Raw genomic sequence first — 20416 nt, 5'->3', positions numbered from 1 at the left:
CCAGATGTGCCAGAAAGTATGGCTTCAATTTTTTGAAGGCCATGTATAGAGCAAGACCAAATTTTTCCACCATGGGGTACCGGAGTTCAGCATTTTTTAACACATGGCTTATGAAATATACCGGGAGCTGCGTGCCGTCTCATTCAGCAAGGAGAGCGGCACTGAGAACATGGTCTGAGACGGCTAGGTACATGTACAACTTCTCTCTTGGCAAAGGACTAACAAGCCTTGGCAAAGAGTGCAAGTGATCTTTCAATTTTTGGAATGCCGCCTCAGCATCATCCCCCCATTCAAATCTAGTCTTCTTCCTGATTGCTTGGAAGAAATAAAGGCATTTGTCACCTGACCGGCTGAGGAACCTCCCCAAGGCGGCCAGGCAACCGGTGAGTCTCTGAACTTCCTTGACAGTGCGGGGTGACTTCATGTCAATTACCGCCTGTATCTTCTTAGGGTTAGCCTCTATCCCCCTTTGATCAATCAGGAATCCGGGAAACTTCCCAAACTCAACACCAAAGACGCATTTCTTAGGATTTAACATAACCTTATGCCGCCTGAGTGTGGTGAAGGTTTCTCGGAGATCAGCAACGTGATCCGCCTGCTGCTTGGATTTGACTATCATGTCATCAATATACGCCTCTACATTCCTCCCAATTTGATTAATGAAGAATGTATTAATCATCCGTTGGAACGTAGCCGGCGCATTTTTCAAGCCAAACGGCATCACAGTATAACAGAATAACCCCTGATCAGTGACGAAGGCTGTCTTTTCTTGATCTTTTTTCCACAGAGGTATCTGATGGAAGCCGGAATAGGCATCCATAAAACTCATCAAAGCATGGCCGGCTGTTGAATCAACCAGGCTGTCGATTTTAGGAAGTGGATAACTATCCTTTGGGCATGCCTTGTTGAGATCTGTGTAATCTACACACATCCGCCAAGTACCATTCGGCTTCTTTACAAGCACAACATTTGCCACCCAGTCGGGGAAATTACAAGGCCGAATGAACCGGGCATCTAGCAGCTTCTTTACTTCGGCAGCTGCCGCCTGACTTCTTTCCTCACCGTGGTTTCTCTTCTTTTGCCGGATGGGCTTCATTTTTGGATCCACAGCGAGCTTGTGGACAGCGAGATCCGGGCTGATGCCTGGCATCTCTTCCACTTCAAAGGCAAACACATCTTTGAATTCTTTCAGCAGAAGGTGCATGTCTGCACCCAGAACCGCATTAGCAACCGTCCCAACCTTAACAGTTCGCTCTGGACGGCTGTCGTACAGAACAAGATCAATACTTTCACCAGCCGGTTGGGGACGGAGCTCCTCTGACCGTTCACCGGTCAGTGATTGCTATTTCTTTTCTTTCTTCACCACCACCAGCTCTGCAGCTTTTCTCTTTTTTCCGGCTGCTGGTGGAGGTGAAGGAGCATCCTTGACGTTGTCAAGGTCTATTGGTTCCTTCCCTTGGCCGTCTGCGGCCACAGTATCTTTGACGGCTGAGAGGTAACACTCCGTGGCCGTCTTCTGATCCCCGTTCAAGGAACCAACAGAACCATCATCCCTCTCATACTTGATAAGCATGAGAGCAGGGATGATTACAGCCTTGGCTTCGTTGAGGGTTGGCCTCCCAAGAATAATGTTGTAGGCAGTCAACTCCTCAACGACCAAGAATCTGACGACAATATGTCGTCCCTGGCCCATCTCACCCAGCCGGATGGGTAGGTCAATTCTTCCGGCTGGATAGACCATCCCACCCCCAAAACCAACTAAAGGGTGGGTGACCGGATGCATGCTGCTGGAGTTATATTTCAGCTTTTGCAAGCACCAGAGGCTGATGATATCTGATGAGCTGCCGGTGTCAATAAGGATGCGCCCCACTAGCTGGTTGGCGACCTTGCATTCAATAACAACCGGGTCGTCATGCGGGCGGCGGACGCTGCTCCTGTCCTTCTCAGTAATGAGGACATCCGGAAAAGTGGAGCTGGCAGACGCCTGCTCCTCATCATCCTTATCCATCTTTCGAAGATGGCTTGTATATAGCTTTCCGCCTCCCTCAGGGCCGCCTGTAGCGTAAATGCCCCTTTTCTGACAAGGCCGAACTTAAAAGTCGACCCGTCTCTCAGACCTTTGAAAAAGTCTGTGAATGCTACCTCATCAGACAGCCGCTGGATCTAAATTCTGACCAGGTTGAACCGTCTGACATATGAGCATAGCCCTTCTCTCTCTCCCTGCTTAATGGTGCTCAAGTCTAAACTTGTTTTCTTAGCAGGGATGTTCATTGAGAAGTTGGTGGCAAACAAGAAGGCTAGCTTCTTGAAGCAGTCAACAGATCCGGCTGGCAAGTTGCCAAACCATTGCTGGGCAATGCCCTTCAATGTAGCCGGAAAACAACGGCACCAGGTGGCATCGTCCCAACCTTGTAAACACATTAAGTTGGTGTATGCCATCAGGTGATCTTCAGGTTGGTGGTGCCGTCATAAGCACCAACCAAAATGTTTTTAACCTTAGCCGGCTGAGCCGCCTCGGTTATATTGGCTGCAAAGGCAGACGGCTGTTCGCCTAGCCTCATCAGCCGGAGCTGCCAGTCTAGTGGTTGGACATTAGTATATGCCGCCTGACCTCCGAATGGAGGTGGTTGCATGAATTGGAGGCCATATTGCCCATACTGCGCCTAGGGTGCGTATGGAATAGACCCTATCATCAGCTGAGGTTCGGTGTTGACGGATTTACCGCCTGTCCGACTCTCATGCAAGGACTCAGAGTTCCTTGCAGAAGCTTCCTTGAAGCTGTCTGGAAAGCTTGAGGTAGAAGTTGACTCAGACTGCTGCTGCCTCCTTCGATTGATGACTTCTCTAGCATCGAAGGTGGACGTTTTTCTAGCCTCCGGCTGGGGTCGCCGGGGCATCAGAATCTTAGACCAGTCAAGTGTTGCGGCTGCCTTCTCCTTAGGATGGGGAGTTGGCTGCCTGTCCTTGACCGGCTTATTCTTCTTCCCATCATTGGGAGTCTTTTTATCCGGCTGACTCTTGGAAGAGCCTGCCTTGTTGTTGATCATCTTCTTAATTTAACCCTTGAAGGAGTTCATGGATTTCATGAGCTCGTTCCGGGTGACTGGAGCTTCTCCTCTGGTCTTCCGGGTTTCCCCGTCTGACCTCCCAGTGGGCCGGCTGCTTGGGCCCGCCTGATCCAGATTTCGTTCCAGCTGGTCTCTGGAATGGATGGATTTAGAGATGAGAGAAGCATCTTTAGTCATATAGGTCTCCACATCATTGTCTTTTTCTTCTTCCTACTCCTCTGTGAATACCTCTGGCTGAGGCTGAGGTGGAGGCTGAGGGATTTCAAACCCTACCGGTTGCAGGTCTTCCGGGTTACCTGTCTGAGTACCCGGACGTAGAGAGGTAGAATTGAGAATTGGTACAGAATTTTGAACCATCTTGAGGTACTCTCCCCACAGACGGCGCCAACTGTTTTGGGTGTTTTTGTCCCTTGGGAGAGTTACAACTCGAAGACTGGTCCTGCTGACTCTGTACTTGCAAAAACAACGGAGACACCGGTTGGGTGGTGCTCCGCCTCCAACGCTCAAGTTAGTAACTTGAAGGAGAATAAAAAGTGCGGAAATTTAGGTGGGGATCTGCTTGGGTTCCAAGCTTAGGTGTTCTCTGATGAGAGAGAGTAGGATGTAATAAATGATAGTAAATTTCTGAATTGTTTTTATTGTCCCCCATTATGGGGGAATATCTCCCTATTTATAGGGTCCTTTGGAAAGGTGCCCCTTCCTAGGTTATTTTAACCTAGGACTGATGGGCTGCGCCGCCAAATAGCGGATTTTTGGGGAATTGGGCCTTGAAGGCCGCAACTCTAAGGGAATATCTGGAGAGGCCACGTGTCAGCTGGGGATTGGTCAAGGGTGACCTGCCAGCCTCTGACACGTGGCACCTCCTCATTGGTCCACTTGTCAAGGGTAAAAATACCCCAAACAGTTCCTATGAACAAGGCTGTAGCAGTCTGTCTTCTGATTGGATCTTTCATTTTCCTCTACCAATGCTTTCAAGTTCTCATGATATCAAAATTCCTCTCCTCTATATCAATCCAATTAGCCACTATTTGCAGACACTTCCTACTATAACTATAGTCAAAGAACAGTTAGGCTTGGCTCTCCTCTGTTTCACCACAGCAATCAAGAGCTATCATCACAGCACCCAAATCTCTTTAATTTTTCTTTGGTTCAGAGCCTATTTTGAGCAACCATCCAGGCAATGAAGCAATGGTTAGGAACATTAAACTTGTTCCAAACCCATTTTGCCCAATCAAATTTATCTTGAGGCCCTCTTAACCAATAATAGCACTCAGCAATTTTATACTTTTTGTGCATCCAGCCATTATCAGTAATCCCTATTTCAGATCATTCTTTAATCTATAGATTTTCTTCCCCCACCCATCATTTTATTGTGGGTTATAATCCCACCAATCCCTGCCTTTAATGTACATTGAATGCACCCATTTCACCCATAGAGGATCTGACTTTTCTGCTATCTTCCAGACATAAGCACCCAAAGCAGCCTTATTCCACTTATCACAATCCCTGACACCCAAGCCTCCAGCATTCTTCTGCCTACAAACCTAATCCCAAGATATAGGAGGACTTTTATCCATAGAAGTTGATCCTTCCCATAAAAAATACCTACAAAGCTGAGTAATTCTATTAATAACTCCTTTTGGCAGCAGAACACATTGAGCCCAATATGTTTGTAAGCTCACAAGGAAAGAGTTGACTAAGTTTACTCTAGCTGCATAAGAGAAGTTCCTGCTAGACCAACAAGTAATTCTGGCCAACATTTTATCAATGATCCCATCAAAATCAGCATTTCTCAAATATCTAGCATTAAGAGGGATGCATAAGTATCTAAAACAAGCTTTGCCAAGAGTAAAACTTGTCCTATCCAAGATCTTTTGCTTTTCGTCTTCTTGGACATTCCCAAAATAAATTGTTGTCTTGTCTTTATTTATTTCTAACCCAGAACAATTCTGGAAAGTCTTCATGGCTCTAAACATCAAATCACAAAATCACTATCCCCATGAGCAAACAGCATGAGATCATCAGTGAAGACCAGGTGATTCAACTCCAAATTTCTGCATCTGTAATGGAACCTAAAACTTCTTTTCTTTCCTATTTTCTTAAGCAGTCTGGTGAGGTATTCCATAACAATCACAAACGACAAGGGGGATAAAGGATCACCCTGTCTCAGCCTTTTTATCCTTAAAAAACCATTAACACCCTCATTAATAATAAGAGAAAAAGCAGGAGTACTCACACATTGCATAATCCACTTTATGAATTGATATGGGAAACCCCACCCTTGCATCATATCTTGGATAAAGCTCCAATGAACATAATCATATGTCTTCTTCAAGTCCACCTTAATAGTACACCTAGGGAAGAACCTTTTATTATTGTAATGGTTAAGCATGACTTGACAAACAAGGATGTTATCAAGAGTAGAGCTCCCTTTAATAAAAGCACCCTGGACTTCATTAATCAAGCTAGGCAAAACCTCTTTCAATCTCTCACACAACATTTTAGAGATTATCTTATAAACTACATTGCAGCAGGCAATTGGCCTAAATTGAGTAACCTGATTTGCCCCCTCAACCTTAGGGAACAGAATTATCATAGTAGCATTCAGCTGCTTCAGAAGGCATCCATTATTGAAAAAATCCAGAATAACATCAGTAATATTCTCACCTACCACACTCCAGGCTACCTTAAAGAATTTGCTACAAAAAACCTTCAAGGATTGAAGCTTTGTCATCATGAATTTGCCAAATAGCATTCTTCACAACTACTCTATTGAAAGATCTGCAAATATTCTCTTTAAATGAGACATCTAGAACGGGCCCTTCATCAATCACAGACTTACTAATCCGTCTTCCAGCATTAGTATGATTGCCCAGCAGACCCTGATAGTAGTAAATAAAGGCATTTGCCACACCATCAAGATCTCTAACAGTCTTACCATCACTTTGGACAATATTACAAATTCTGTTCATCATCCTTCTTCTTTTAATACTAGCATGAAAATAAGCTGAATTTATGTCTCGTTCTTTAAGCTAGTGCAGCTTTGCCTTTTGTTTTAAAAAGTTGTATCTAGCAGCATGAGCTTCCTTATAAGCATTCCTAGCTTCAATTTCCATGGTAATGAGCTCATCATTCATAGGATTCATATGCAGTGTTTGCTGAATGTCTTTTAGAGTTACAACAGCTAAAGCGTCCTTTGTCTCAATGCAAGACAAATTATCCATTTTCTCCTTCACCACCTTTTTCATGTTACTCAATTTTTTCACAATCTGAAACATAGGTGTACCTTGGACCTGAAAATCCCAAGCATCTTTCACAATATTAGTAAAATTTAGAGCCTTAGTCCAAGAATTAAAGAATTTGAAGGGTTTTTTAACCCCATCCCTTCCCCCATACATCTGCACTACACAAGAACAATGATCCATGAGACCTTCAGGAAGAAAAGTTGTTGTAGTATGTTGGAATTTATTCAAAAACTCATCATGTACCAGGACTCTATCAATCCTAGTACAGATTCTATCTCCTCCCTCCTACTTATTACTCCAAGTAAAGAAAGATCCATCCGTTTTGAGCTCATATAATCCTGACTCCCTTACACAATGTCTGAATTGGTCCAATTCTTCAAAAGTGACAGGTGAACCAACTCTCTCATCAAGATTCAGAACATTATTCAAATCTCCCCCTATAATCCAAGGCTCCTAAATGCTCCTACTATAACCAATCAAACAATCCCACAAATCCTTCCTTTGAGTATCCACATTCATTCCATATACCATGGAGAACCAAAAACAACTGCCAAAAGCTTTATGCTTAACATAGGCATAAATAATTTGAGACTCCATCACTATGTTGTCAACATAAAAAACACCAAGCATCCAAATAAACCGAATCCTACCGTTAGGATGCTTGCTATGATTAGTCACTATAGCCCGCTCACTACCAAAATTAGTGAAAACCATGGCAAAATTCTTGGTTTTCACCTTAGTTTCAAGGAGGCCAAACAAGTCAATACTGTTCTATCTTAAGAACCACAAGAAATCACATATTTTGCTAGCTTGATTTAACCCTCTTACTTTCCAGAAACCATAATTATCTATGGAGAGTGAAAGAACACTCCCCCCTCTTCTATCTACTAAAGACCACCCTATCCTCTACTACATTTGTCATGTTTCCATTTTCTGGAAGCATCTCACTCACCTTAGCATCATTCATTTGACCTGTATCCCCAAAATCACACATCTCAAATCTGTTTTCATCAATTCTAATCACTTGGATCAAGTTTGCATGCTTGGTGGAGCTGAGATTGCTGTGTAGCTTTCTCTTAACAGGTCTCCATTCTTGCCTTGGAGCATCCTTCTTCTGTCGTTGTTTATTCTATGTTTTCCTCTTATACAGCTGATTAACCTACCTCACTCTATGATTAGGGCAATCAGCATCCTTATGGCCCATACCTTTACACACCTGACAAGTGATAGGTTTCCACTCATAAACAATCTTCTGCACAACAATATTATCCTTATCATCATGGAACTCTATCTCATCAGGGAAAACATCATTCACTATCACCTTGACCATAACTCTTGCATATTCCAGCATTTCCTTAGCAGTGACCTTATCAGTCTTAATTAGGACTCTAATTAATCCTGCAGTTTTCATTAGAGATGACTGACTCCAAAACTTCAAGTCATGACCAGGTAGTCTTACCCAAATAGGGACCTCAAACACCCTTTTATCCTTCATATTCAGCCCTGGTTCCCATCTCTTCATTATTACAGGTTTCCTATCAAACAAAATTGGTCCTGCATTCATTGCCTTTTCTCATCCTTCAACAGTCTTGAATCTAACCAAGAACACTCCATTGTTCATTTATGAAACCTTATCAACCCCAAATTACCCCAGAGTCTAAGCACAAAACCATTAATGACATAGCTTGAAGATTTACCACACAACACATAACAAACAATTGCCGAATTCCTAAAATGAAATTTTAGTTTGTACATCTTCCACAGTCAATTTTACCTTCCTATTTCTTCCAGTGTTCAAAGAATCACCCCTCCCTGCCAAATTCAATCCCTCATCCAAATTGTTCGAAAACATAATAATATTTCTTGAGATATTAGGAATAGGCATCTCACCCATAGATAAATCTAATATCTCATCCCTAGTGTTCTTGAACAAATTATATTTCCAATTCAATCGAATAGAGTTATTAGCATGCAAAACAGGGGATTGCAAAGAATTCACATGATCTGGGCTTTCAAAATTTGGGAGAAATGAGTTACTTATGCAATTAGAGTGCTCAATCGTCAATAATGGGGTTGGATTATTAAAAATAAGCACATTATCACAACATGCAGCACTTCTAACCTCATCTTCAATGGCGAACGAAGAGGAATGAATTACCTTCAACCATTGATTGAACTCCACTTGGTGCTCTCCTCGGTCCTCTTCAGACACCTCCATCACCGGAGTAGCATCCACCATTGTTGATTCCAACCAGCTATAAACTGAAGTATCCTCTGAAACCATGCTCTGTTCTTTCCGTTTTGTGAAATTGCGGGTTCTATGTCTCAAATTTTGCTTCGACTTCTGCTTCTTTTTCGACTTAGACCCTGAATTCTTGCTCCCCTTGCCTTTCTTCTTCATCACCATGAAAATCAAGGTCGAATTCGAGGATCAAAATCACGGGTTTCAAGCTGTCTAGAGTTTCTTTCTCTAGAGTATCTTTCAAGCTCTCTCTAACTTTCTCTCTCTGACTTATATTTAATTCAATTATCTTTGTTGAACGCATTTAACTTTTATTAGATTCAAAAAGCTTTGTTTGAATGTATTTAACTTTTATTTTATTAAATTAGCTTTGTTGAATGCATTTGACTTTCATTTGATTCAAAAAGCTTTGTTTGAATGTGTTTCTCTTTTATTTAACACATTTAGCTTTATCGAATACATTTGACTTTCGTTTGATTCAAAAAGTTTTGTTTTGAATAGATTTAACTTTCACTTGATTCAATTAGCTTTATTGAATGCCTTTGACTTTTATTTGATTCAAAAAGCATTGTTTACACGTGTTTGACTTTCATTTTATTCAAAAATCTTTATTTGAATTTTTTTACTTTCATTTAATTTAAAAGGCATAGTTTGAATTTTTTGACTTTAGTTTGATTAAAAAAGCTTTGTTTGAATGTGTTTCACTTTCATTTGATTCAATTAGCTTTGTTTAATGCATTTAACTATCATTTGTTTCCAAAAGTTTTGTTTGAATGCGTTTAACTTTTCATTTGATTCAAAAAGTTTTTTTTTAATGTGTTTGACTTTGATTTGATTCAATTAGTGTTGTTGAATGCATTTGATTTAAAAATCTTTGTTTGAATGTATTTGACTTTCATTTGATTTTAAAAGCTTTGTTTAAATGTGTTTGACTTTCATTTAATTCATTTAGCTTTGTTGAACGCGTTTGACTTTCATTTTCATCGAAAAGATTTGTTTGAATGTGTTTGATTTTCATTTGAGACATTTAGCTTTGTTGAATGTATTTGATTTTCATTTAATTCAAAAAGCTTCATTTGAATGTGTTTGACTTTCATTTGACCTATTTAGCTTTTTTTTTTTTTTTGGTAAATGAAAAATTTTATTACCAAAAGAGCACAAAAATTACATACAAAAGCTAAGCTATAACGCTATACTACACCAGCCTGAAAACCAGACACACAACCACCTAAAGTTCCTGTTAAAGTGATGCCACCTTCTAGGAAGGGTTCACCAAAAAAACCAGGAACTCAGGCATCCCTAAACAACCCTACCCATCTTCTAGGAAGGGTGATAGAGGAAAGGGCAGGCCAAATCACAAAGAACCCATACCTCTCCCTAGACTCGGCTGCAGGACAGACCCAACAGCAGGACCAGACAGCAAAGGCATACAACAAAAATAGCAAAAAGCAAGCTTACATAAGAAGCAGATGCATGTCACTAACTTTACACTTGTAGGAAACAACAAACTATATGTCTCTAAAAACTATATCAATAAAACATATACCCAACAATCTGTATTTTGGTTTAGTTTTCCTGCAGATTCTGGAAATCTAAAAAATTTCAGCATCAAAAGTAGTCCATGTAGATTTGTGAACCCCAAAAAGGTTTAACAGTGTCTCCCAAATATCTCTAGCATAGGCACTTTCAAAGAAAAGATGTTGAACATTTTCCAGGTGCTGATTACAAAGAAAGCTAGGGTCACATTGAAGATTCCAAAAAAATAACCTATCCTTAGTGACCAATCTGTTTTTCACAGCAAGCCAAGTGATAGAAAAAACTTTTGGGAGAAGTAGCATTGTTGTAAATGATTCTTCTCCAAGTAAATTTAGGAGCTTGAACATTGATCAACTGGTAAAATTTTTTTATTTTGACTCAATCTCCATGCTGAACAACACCCCATCCACCAATATCATCAATTATAGCTCTGCATTTCAAAATTTTACCAAGTCCCCAAGAGCACCTTTTAGGGGAAGGACTAAACCACCATCGTCTATTTTTAAAATATTAGATATGAACCCACTTTATCCAAAGATTATCTGCTTTATGGGCAAGCTCCCAAAGCAGCCTACAAAAAGCAGCAGAATTCCACTTAAGGAGGGAAATGAGACTCCACTTACCACTTACCTTAGAAAGGCAGACCTGTGACCAGGACACTAAATATTTCTTTGAGGGATTAGCCTTCCCAGTCCATAGAAATTCTTTGAATCTATTTTCAATTTCTTTGAGGATCTTTTCAGGCATTGACTCATTTAGCTTTATTGAATGCATTTGACTTTCATTTGATTCATAAAGATTTGTTTGAATGTGTTTGAATTTCATTTTACTGAATTAGATTTGTTGAATGCATTTGACATTCATTTGATTCAAAAATCTTTAATTGTATGTGTTTGACTTTCATTTGACTAAAATTAGCTTTGTTGAATGCATTTGACTTTCATTTAGTTCAAAAAGCTTTGTTTAAATGTGTTTAACTTTGATTTTATTCAAATAGCTTTGTTTAATGCATTTAACTTTCATTTAATTCAAAAAGCTTTGTGTGAATGTGTTTGACTTTCATTTAATTCAAAAAGCTTCATTTGAATGTGTTTGACTTTTATTTGACTGAACTCTGACGATCAAGTTAGAAACTAGAAATCGGAAAAGCTAGAGAGAGAAAGTAGAAAGAAGTTGGAGCTGTTTTAAAGTTCTATTAAATAGTATTTCACAATCCACCCCTGATGAGCGTCATTTATGGCGCTCAAAAGAATAAGATTAAGGTTCATTTTCTTTATTTTCTTTCATCATTTTCATATAATTCTTTTAGTTTTATTTGATTTTCCATTTTCTTATAATTCACTTTAGTTCTCGATTGGTTTTTACGAGTTTTTCATATTTTTAGTTGATAATTCATAATTTTAGTGTTAGTTTTAACTTGCTACGCTTCTTCTCTTTGTTTTATTTGTGTTTTGTAGGTGAATAATCAAGTCAATTTGCTCATTTTGGGACTGCCATGTTTGCGGGCATCATCTCGAGTGCACTAATGATGGGGATGCTTAGGAGCGCGGAGTTTGATCAAGCAAGCGAAGGAGCCAAAGCCTATGCATCGCACAGGGGTACGCGCGCGGCACAAGGGTGCGTGCGCGCAGACCTAGCTGTACGCTCGCGCGGCTGGGCTGTGCGTGCGCACGGCCTGTGCGGCCCTCTTCGCTCGATTTTTCTTATTTATAGCTTTTGACTTTCTTTTTGAAGGACGACTTAACTTGGTATTAGAGAGAGAATTTTTCCAGAAATAGTAGAGAGAGAAGCTTAAGATTTACTTGTTTGTACTTGAATTTGATCTTAGATTTCCATTTAATTTTGAAATTCCTTCTTCAATTCAATGAATGTTTGTAAGATTTCTTTCCCTTGATTTACTTTTAATGCAATTCCTTCTAGTTTCTTGGATTTTGATTGAGATTACATTCCTTGTTCTAGAAATTGTTGCTTGATTGATTTTCTTTTGATTTAGCTTTAAATGAATATGAATTTGATTGAATTTGTTTTGTTTCTTAATTCCACCATGTTTAGTGAGTAGATTAGTTTCTAGGGAGAAGGGGAAGCATGCTTGATCGATGATTTTTTCTAGTTGATGATGCTAAATTGATTTGAATGGTGCAATTAAATTGGTTGACATAGTTGTGCATGTGATTGATTAGATTAGGAGTAATCAACCTATAAGATTAATCTAGATTGCATTGCAAATTTCAATGACATGAACCCTTGATTTGAGAATTGCTTTAATTGATTGAATTTGATTGTGATTTTCCTAGCTAGCCATTAATAGTGATCCCTAGCTTGGCTATAGGAGATAGCCCTTGAATTCCGTTGATTGCAACTATTGTTTGTCCCTTGCAATGTTTGAATTGATTGAGTAATCTTTCAATTAGCATAATCATTGAGCTTGCATGTGGAACCCATATCCCTAGTGTTTAGTATATTAAATTTCTCGATTCATCTAGATTTCTTGATACCTTAGTTACCAACCGCATCTTCCGCAAACTTCGAAGTAGCTTGACCTAGGCTATAGCTTACACCTATTCATTCCCTTGGGTTCGACCCTTGACTTACCATATACTCGTATTAGGTTGGTCGAGTGTTTATAAATTTTCTTTCTCTCTAGGAAAGGGTAGAGGACGACCTACATTTTCCTTGTGCCAAAAATGGCGCCGTTGCCGGGGAATGATATTGGTGTTTTGTTATAGTTGTTGAGTCTATTTCACCATTAATTGAAAATACAAAAAGATTTTCTTTAAGGCTACATTTTTAGCCGTGCTACTAACCATTTCTTTTGAGATTTTATGCATAGAGCACGTGATCATTCACTAGTGCCATTTAATCCGGAAATTGAGAGAACTATTGCAAGGTTGAGGAGTGCTAGACGATCTTTGAGCCCTAGAATTTCAAGTGAAGAAGAGCCACAACAAGAAGAACAAGCAAGAATGGGAGAAAATCCGAGAGTGGCAATGAAAGAATTGGGGATTCCCGGTGCATATAGATTTGAGAGTGGGATTGCTCCACCTACAACACCGGCAAATGATTTTGAAATAAGACCAGCAATGATCACTTTGATAGAGAGGCGACAATTTAGTGGGGCCTAGCATGAAAGTCCACTAAACCATCTCAAGGAGTTCGAGAAGTATTGCAATACTATCAAGGTGAACGGAATTTACCAAGAATTCATCCGCCTCAAGCTCTTTCCTTTTTCTCTCATAGGTCGTGCTTTGGAATGGCTAGACAAGGAGGTAAAGCCGAATTCTCTAAGGACATGGGACGAGGTCACCATGGAATTTCTATCCCGTTTCTATCCTCAAAAGAAAACGGAGGAAGCTAGAGCTTTGATTCAAGGTTTCAAGCAAAAGCCAAATGAGAGCCTCTATGAAGCATGGGAGAGATACAAGGAGTATCAAATAGAATGTCCTCATCACGGAATTCCAACCTATCAAATCATTCAAATTTTCTATGGGGGACTTAGCCCTCAAGGAAAATCATGTTTAGATGGAGGAGCCGGAGGTCCTATCATGAACAAAACGGAAGAGGAAGTGGTGGACATAATTGAGGACGTAGTGAGGTATTATAGAGATTAGAAAGATGGAGAAAGAGAGTCAACTAGCAAGAGTAGCTCTTTGGTGTACTCAGTTGATCATCTAAATGCAATCAACAATCTATCCTCTCAAATGACGAACTTGGGGAAGGAGATGTCCGCTATCAAGGCAAAGTTGGAAAGTGCTACCTACCAAGTTTCAAGTCTTCCCTCCCAAACTAAGGGGAGAGGTACGTCTTCTAATTATCAACCCCTTCCTTCTTTAGTAACATGCCTAGTGGATGCTTGTTTTGTGAAGATTGTGGGTCGTATGAGCATGATGTTTCTAGTTGCCCTCATACATGTATGGATATTTGTGATGATCAAGATGGAAATGTGAATGAGCATGTGAACTATGTGTCAAATAAACATCATTCTAGGTTTGAGAATCAAACAGGCCAATGGAATAGGAATTACAACAATCATGGCAATTTTGACAACTATAACCAACGTGGTGGTTATAGGAACCAAGGTTCTCGAGGTAACTATAACAATCAAGGTTATAGTAGCCAAAATCAAACCAAAATTATGGTAATCCAAACCAAGTTTATGGGAATCATAATCAAGGAAGTGGTAACCATAATCAAGGTTATGGTCAAAATCAAAGTAGGGGTAATTGGAACAATTAAGGTAGAGGCAATTTTCAAAACAATGTTCAAAGAGGCCCTCCACCCGGATTTGCTCCAAAGGCCCAAAATGATAATTCCTATGTTCAATCCTCTTCTTCTTCACATAGAACAAATTTGGAAGAAATCATTGAAAATCAAACAAAGTTGTTGAACACTTACATGACCGTAAGTGATAAGAAATTTAATGAAATGATTACTCATAATAAGATGCTAGAAAATCAGATTTCTCAACTTGCTAATGCTTTGAAAGACCATGCTAGTCCTTCTTCTTTACCTTCCCAAGGCCTAGATCCTAAGAGACCGGTTAATGCTATTGTCACAAGGAGTGGTAAGATCCTTGAGGAGAGTTTGCCTAGGATGAGTGAGACTAAAGAGGGCACTAAGGGGCATTGGTTGAAGATGAGAGAAATGGTGCATCTTTGAGTGAGGTTGAGATTGAGAAGCCTAGTGAGGTGAGAGTGGAGAAAGATATTGTGAAACCTAAGCTTCCTTATCCACAAAAATTCATGAGACACAAGTTAGATGAACAATTTGGAAGATTCATAGACATGCTTAAGCAACTTCACCTCTCTTTTCCATTTACCGAAGTTGTCACCCAAATGCCCAACTACGCAAAATTCCTCAAAGACATTTTGAGCGATAGGAGAACATGTGATGGTGCAGAGACGGTGAACTTGACCGAGAATTGTAGTGCTATCATAATGAACAAGATGCCACCTAAGCTAAAAGACCCCGGAAACTTTTCTATCCCTTGTGCCATTTATAAAATGCAAATTGAGAATGCCTTGTGTGACCTAGGAGCTAGTGTTAGCCTTATGCCATACTCGGTGTACCAAAGACTTGAGCTAGGAGAACTCTTACCTACTAACATCACTTTGCAATTGGCCGATAGGTCAATTAAGTTCCCTAAGGGTAAGGTAGAGGATGTACCAAACTTTTGGATGCGGGAATCATATTCCCCATTTCTAGTTCTAGGTGGGTTTCTCCCGTTCACATTGTCCCAAAGAAGCGAGGTATGACCGTCGTTGAGAATGAGAAAGGTGAGCTCATTCCGACGAGGACGGTCATGGGATGGAGGATGTGTATAGACTATAGACGTCTAAACATATCAACAAAGAAAGATCATTTCCTCCTTCCTTTTATTGATCAAATGCTTGAAAGACTAACAAGGCACAAGTTCTATTGTTTTCTTGATGGTTATTCGGGATTTTTCCAAATTCCTATCCACCCGGATGACCAAGAGAAAACAACCTTCACTTGTCCATATGGTACATTTGCTTATAGGAGAATGCCATTCGGCCTTTGCAATGCTCCCGCGACATTTCAAAGATGCATGGTGAGTATATTTGGAGATATGTTGGAAGAGGAGATGGAGGTTTTTATGGACGACTTCTCCGTAGGAGGTGTTTCATTTGAGGCATGCCTTCAAAACCTTGAAAAATGTCTTGCAAGGTGTGAAAAGGTGAACTTGGTCTTGAATTGGGAAAAATGTCACTTCATGGTGGAGGAAGGCATATTCCTTGGCCACAAGATCTCTCATAAGGGGATAGAGGTGGATAAAGCTAAAATTGATGTTATTGAAAAGCTTCCACCTCCGGTGAACGTAAAGGGAGTGAGATCTTTCTTAGGGAATGCCGGGTTTTATAGAAGATTCATCAAGGATTTCTCGCTCATTGCAAAGCCTCTTAATGATCTTCTTCAAAAAGATGTCGGCTTTGTGTTTGATGATAAGTGTTTGGAGGCATTCAATAAGTTGAAGAAAGCTCTAATCTCTACTCCTATTGTTCAAGCTCTAAGATGGGATTTACCATTTGAGTTGATGTGTGATTCAAGAGACTCGGCAATAGGAGGTGTTTTGGGTCAAAGAGTGGACAAGAAACTTCATGTGATCTATTATATGTCCAAGACTCTAAATGGAGCTCAACGGAATTACACTACAGCGGAGAAGGAATTTTTGTCTATAGTTCATGCTTTTGAGAAGTTTCGTTGTTATCTATTGGGTTCCAAAACCATTGTCTTCACGGATCATGCGGCACTCAAGTATCTTTTTGCCAAGAAAGAGTCCAAGCCAAGGTCGATTTGGTGGGTTCTTGAGCTCTAAACCTTTGACATCAAGATTAGGGATAAAAGAGGAGTAGAAAATGTTGTGGCGGATCATCTTTCTCGTTTGGAAGATTTTCAAATTCAAGATGATGGTTCTCCAATTGAGGATAGAATGCTTGATGATTTCTTGTATGCTATTGAATCAAGGGAACTCCCATGGTTTGCCGATTTAGTGAACTTCCTCGCATGTGGGGAGTTTCCTCCTTCTTTTTCAAAGAATCAAAGAAAGAAGCTCAAGAGAGAGGCAAGGAAATATGTGTGGGATGATCCCATCTTATACAAAAGTGGGGTCGATGGTTTACTTAGACGTTGTGTGCCAAACGAAGAAGTGCCTAGTGTCTTGAAAATGTGCCATTCGGATCCAAGCGGGGGCCATATGGGTGCCTCTATGACCGCCACTAAGGTCCTTCAATGCGGATTATGGTGGCCACATCTCTTTAAGGATTCATGGGGCTTTGTCAAGACATGTGACCGATTTCAAAGAGTTGGGAACATCTCCAAGAGAAATGAAATGCCTCAACAACCCATACTTGAGTTGGAAGTGTTGGATGTGTGGGGTATTGATTTTATGGGACCATTCCCATCATCTTTCGGAAATCCATATATTCTTATGGCGGTCGATTACGTGTCTAAGTGGGTTGAGACCATTGCTACCCCAACTAATGACCACAAGGTGGTTATGAAGTTGTTTAAGAAGATAATCTTTCCAAGATTTGGGGTTCCCAAGGCGGTGATAAGCGACAACGGTTCTCATTTTATTCACCATGCCTTTCAAAAGATGTTGAGAACGCATGAGGTCCATCAAAGATTCGGCCTCCCATATCATCCTCAATCAAGCGGTCAAGTGGAAGTCTCTAATCGTCAAATCAAACTTATTCTTGAAAAGACGGTTGCGAGAAATCGAAAGGATTGGTCGGATAAGTTGGATGATGCTCTTTGGGCCTATCGAACGGCTTTTAAGACCCCCATAGGTACCACTCCATACCGCCTAGTCTACGGCAAGTCATGCCATCTCCCGGTTGAAATCAAACACCGTGCTTTGTGGGCAATCAAGAAGATAAACTTTGACTTGGAAAATGCGGGAGAGAAAAGGTGGTTAGATCTTCATGAGTTAGAGGAGCTTCGGTTTGATGCTTATGATTATGCTAGTGTGTATAAAGCTCGTTCCAAGGAAACACATGACAAGTTTATTGAGAAGAAAGATTTTTGTGTTGGCGATAAGGTTCTTCTCTACAATTCAAAAATGAAGTTGTTTCCCGAAAAGCTCATGTCAAGATGGAGCGGTCCCTATTTGGTCAAGAATGTTTTTCCAAGTGGTGTTGTAGAGGTCTCAATGATTGATTCTTCTTCTCCATTTAAGGTCAATGGCCATCGTCTCAAGAAGTATTTCGACGGTGCTTTTGTTGGCCTTGTTCACTCATTGCTTTTCCGGCAACCACCTTAATTGGTGGAGGACGTCGAGCTATGACGTTAAACAAGCGCTACCCGGGAGGCAACCTGGTTTTCTAACCTTTTCCTTTTGATTTTACATTTTTCTATATTTCTTTTATCTTTGAGATTTTTCTTATTTCTCTTTATTTTTAATTGTTTTCTTGATTTTAGGTACCATGAGATTGATTCGAAGACAATTTCCAACAATTTTGGTGTTATTTCAAGCTTTCTCGAGGTTTAATTAAGTTTAAGTGGAATATTGTTGGGGTTTTATGCTCTCATGTTTGCATTTTTATTGATATTCTTCTGTTTTTCGAATGCGCTTTCAAATATCCCCTTATGCAAACACGAGAGTATACTAATGGCTGACATATTATTTCTTGGTGCACGCGCACCAAAAGCTGCGCGCGTGCACCAATGGGATCAGAATTTTTTCACTTATTTTGGCAAAAATAGCCGGTTTTTGAACATTCCTCGTACCCCCTTGGTGCGCACGAACCACATCCTTGCGCGCGCGCACCATAGGGGTCAGAGTTTGGCCTGAATTATTGAGCATAACTAGCCCTACCTGGTACGCACGCACCCCCTACCTGCGTGCACGCACCAGGTAGGCAGGGGTTTTTAGCTTCTGTCGCCGGCCAACGCAGACCAGCCCCTGCGCTGGTGCGCACGTACCAGCCGTAGCAGCCTGGCACGCGCCCTCCTTATAACCCCAAGTTTTCCACCTTATTTCCCCTTTCTCTCTCCCCGATTTTTCCCATCTTTCCCTACTCTATTCTCTCATCAAACCCTATTATTTTTTCTTGCAAAAGCATATCAATTTCATTCTTTGTTCTCATTCTAACCTCAAATTACATTTAACTCATCTAATTTTCGAAATTTTACAAGAAAAATTCCAGATTTTCGAACCAAAAATTCGAAAATTTTGGGCTAATTTTCGGAATTTTGAGGATTTGTGTTAAGGTTTGGAATTTATCTTTGGGTGTTCTATTTGTTCTTAAATCTTCATTTTGGAAATTTGCAAGTAATTCAAGGCTACATTCAGGTATAATTTCTTAGTTTCTAGTCATCTTCTTCCTCCTTGTACAAGCTTGAAACCTTGTTTTTGCTTTCATGGTAGAACTCCATTGTTGGTTCCCTTAACTTGTAATTTGTGTTGAATGATATCATTGAGTGTTAAATTTAAACTTTTTCATGATGAATTTGTATAATTTGCTTGATTCCTTGATTCACCATTGTTGGTCATTTTCTCTCTCATGGGTATTCTTTATAATGGTTTTATTGCGTTGATAATTCAATGCTTGAGGTTATTTTGCTCAATTTGACTCATGATTTGGTCTCTTATGTTCATTTTTTCCTTTAATCCATGCTTACTTGTTTCAACTTTATGATTCTATATTAATGGCATTTTGTTCATATGTAGCCATATCATGATTTGGTCTCTTACTTGTTTCTAATTTGAGATAATTGCTTTTATGCTTGATTCTTGAGCAATTACTTATGTTTCTTATTGAAATATAACATATGTAAAATTTGCTCATGAATTGTTCTTCTTCTTGTAGACGGCTCCAATCCGTCACAAGAAGCGGGCAAGATCAAGTTCTAACAAACCAAGGCATGTTGTTCCACCTCCACCCGAGGTAGAAGAGACATATGGCATTGAGTTTTCTAAGGAATCACATTGGGATCGTTTCAAGCGTCTATCCAAGAGAAAGCTTAGACCAACAAGATTTTACGATCAAGCAACAACCAAGTTTCTCGGCATAGATGAGGATGTTCGGCTTCTTGCAAAGGGCCTTCATCTTTTAGAGTTCTTGGATTTTACCGCCCCTACTTATGCTAGGGTGACCTATGAATTTCTTTCTTCTCTTGAGGTAGTTCAAGAATCGGGTGACGGTTCCTCAAGGACTTAAACATTCCAAATTTTCAATCATGATCACTCATTGACGGATTCTCAACTATGTTCTTACTTCAAGGTTCCTTGGGCCGCGGACGCGGAACAATGTATCTACCTGGCACATGATAGAATGGCAGAGGATCATGGATATAATGAGCAACGTTGGTGGAGAAGTATCTCAGAAGAAGGGAAATATGAGCCTCAAAATTCCAAGACCGCCTCCATGATTCATCCGGCTATGCGGTATTTCAACCGTCTCCTCACTTACGCTCTTTGCTCCAAAGACAATTTGGGAGAAATCTCTCGAGAGGAGCTTTGTTGGTTATGGATAGCCGACCAAAATGACTTTGAGATTGAGTTGGTGGATTTCACAAAGCACTTCATCAATCGACTATTGGATATTCGGGATAGAGTTAGCCTATCGGGCAGCATCCAATTGGGAGGGATGATTTCTATCCTAGCTCTATGCATCAATGAAGACTATAAGACTTTGTTAAATGAGCTTCCCCCAATTATTGATCCTCGAGAAAAATCTTCTTCTCATTTCCTCAACATCTCCGCCTTTGTGAACCAAAAGTTCCTCGATCGTACGAAGAAGGATGATGTCTTCATTTGGAAAGTTTCTCGGGTTAAAGAATGGTTTTTAATCCCATGCAAAGAG

General features: G+C 40.1%; 1 protein-coding gene and 1 non-coding gene across 2 annotated transcripts; both read right to left on the bottom strand.

Annotated features, from left to right (window-relative positions):
* Window positions 1–4435: 4435 nt before the first annotated feature.
* On the bottom strand, window positions 4436–5032 carry LOC145588756 (uncharacterized). The gene is made up of 2 exons (XM_081645362.1): window positions 4751–5032; window positions 4436–4612 (listed from the first exon to the last, which is right to left on the bottom strand). The coding sequence occupies exons 1-2, from the start codon at window positions 5030–5032 to the stop codon at window positions 4436–4438; spliced, it is 459 nt and encodes a 152-aa protein (XP_081501488.1).
* Window positions 5033–13439: 8407 nt separating this feature from the next.
* LOC145590489 (small nucleolar RNA R71) lies at window positions 13440–13545 on the bottom strand. Its single transcript, XR_014102080.1, has one exon. It is a non-coding gene; the product is annotated as a small nucleolar RNA R71 (small nucleolar RNA).
* Between the last annotated feature and the right edge of the window lie 6871 nt (window positions 13546–20416).

This window comes from Chenopodium album, chromosome 17, assembly GCF_948465745.1.
Source record: "Chenopodium album chromosome 17, dcCheAlbu1.1, whole genome shotgun sequence".
Classification (NCBI taxonomy): Eukaryota; Viridiplantae; Streptophyta; class Magnoliopsida; order Caryophyllales; family Amaranthaceae; genus Chenopodium; species Chenopodium album.
The sequence above is the reverse complement of the archived record's forward strand: the minus strand, read 5'-3'. Positions and strand labels throughout refer to the sequence as shown.

Coding starts and splice junctions, on each gene's coding strand:
- LOC145588756 (XM_081645362.1), bottom strand. CDS start 5,032: ATGAAGACTTTCCAGAATTGTTCTGGGTTAGAAATAAATAAAGACAAG. Junction 4,613..4,750: donor ACTTAGTCAACTCTTTCCTT/GTGAGCTTACAA, acceptor TCTTGGGATTAG/GTTTGTAGGCAGAAGAATGC.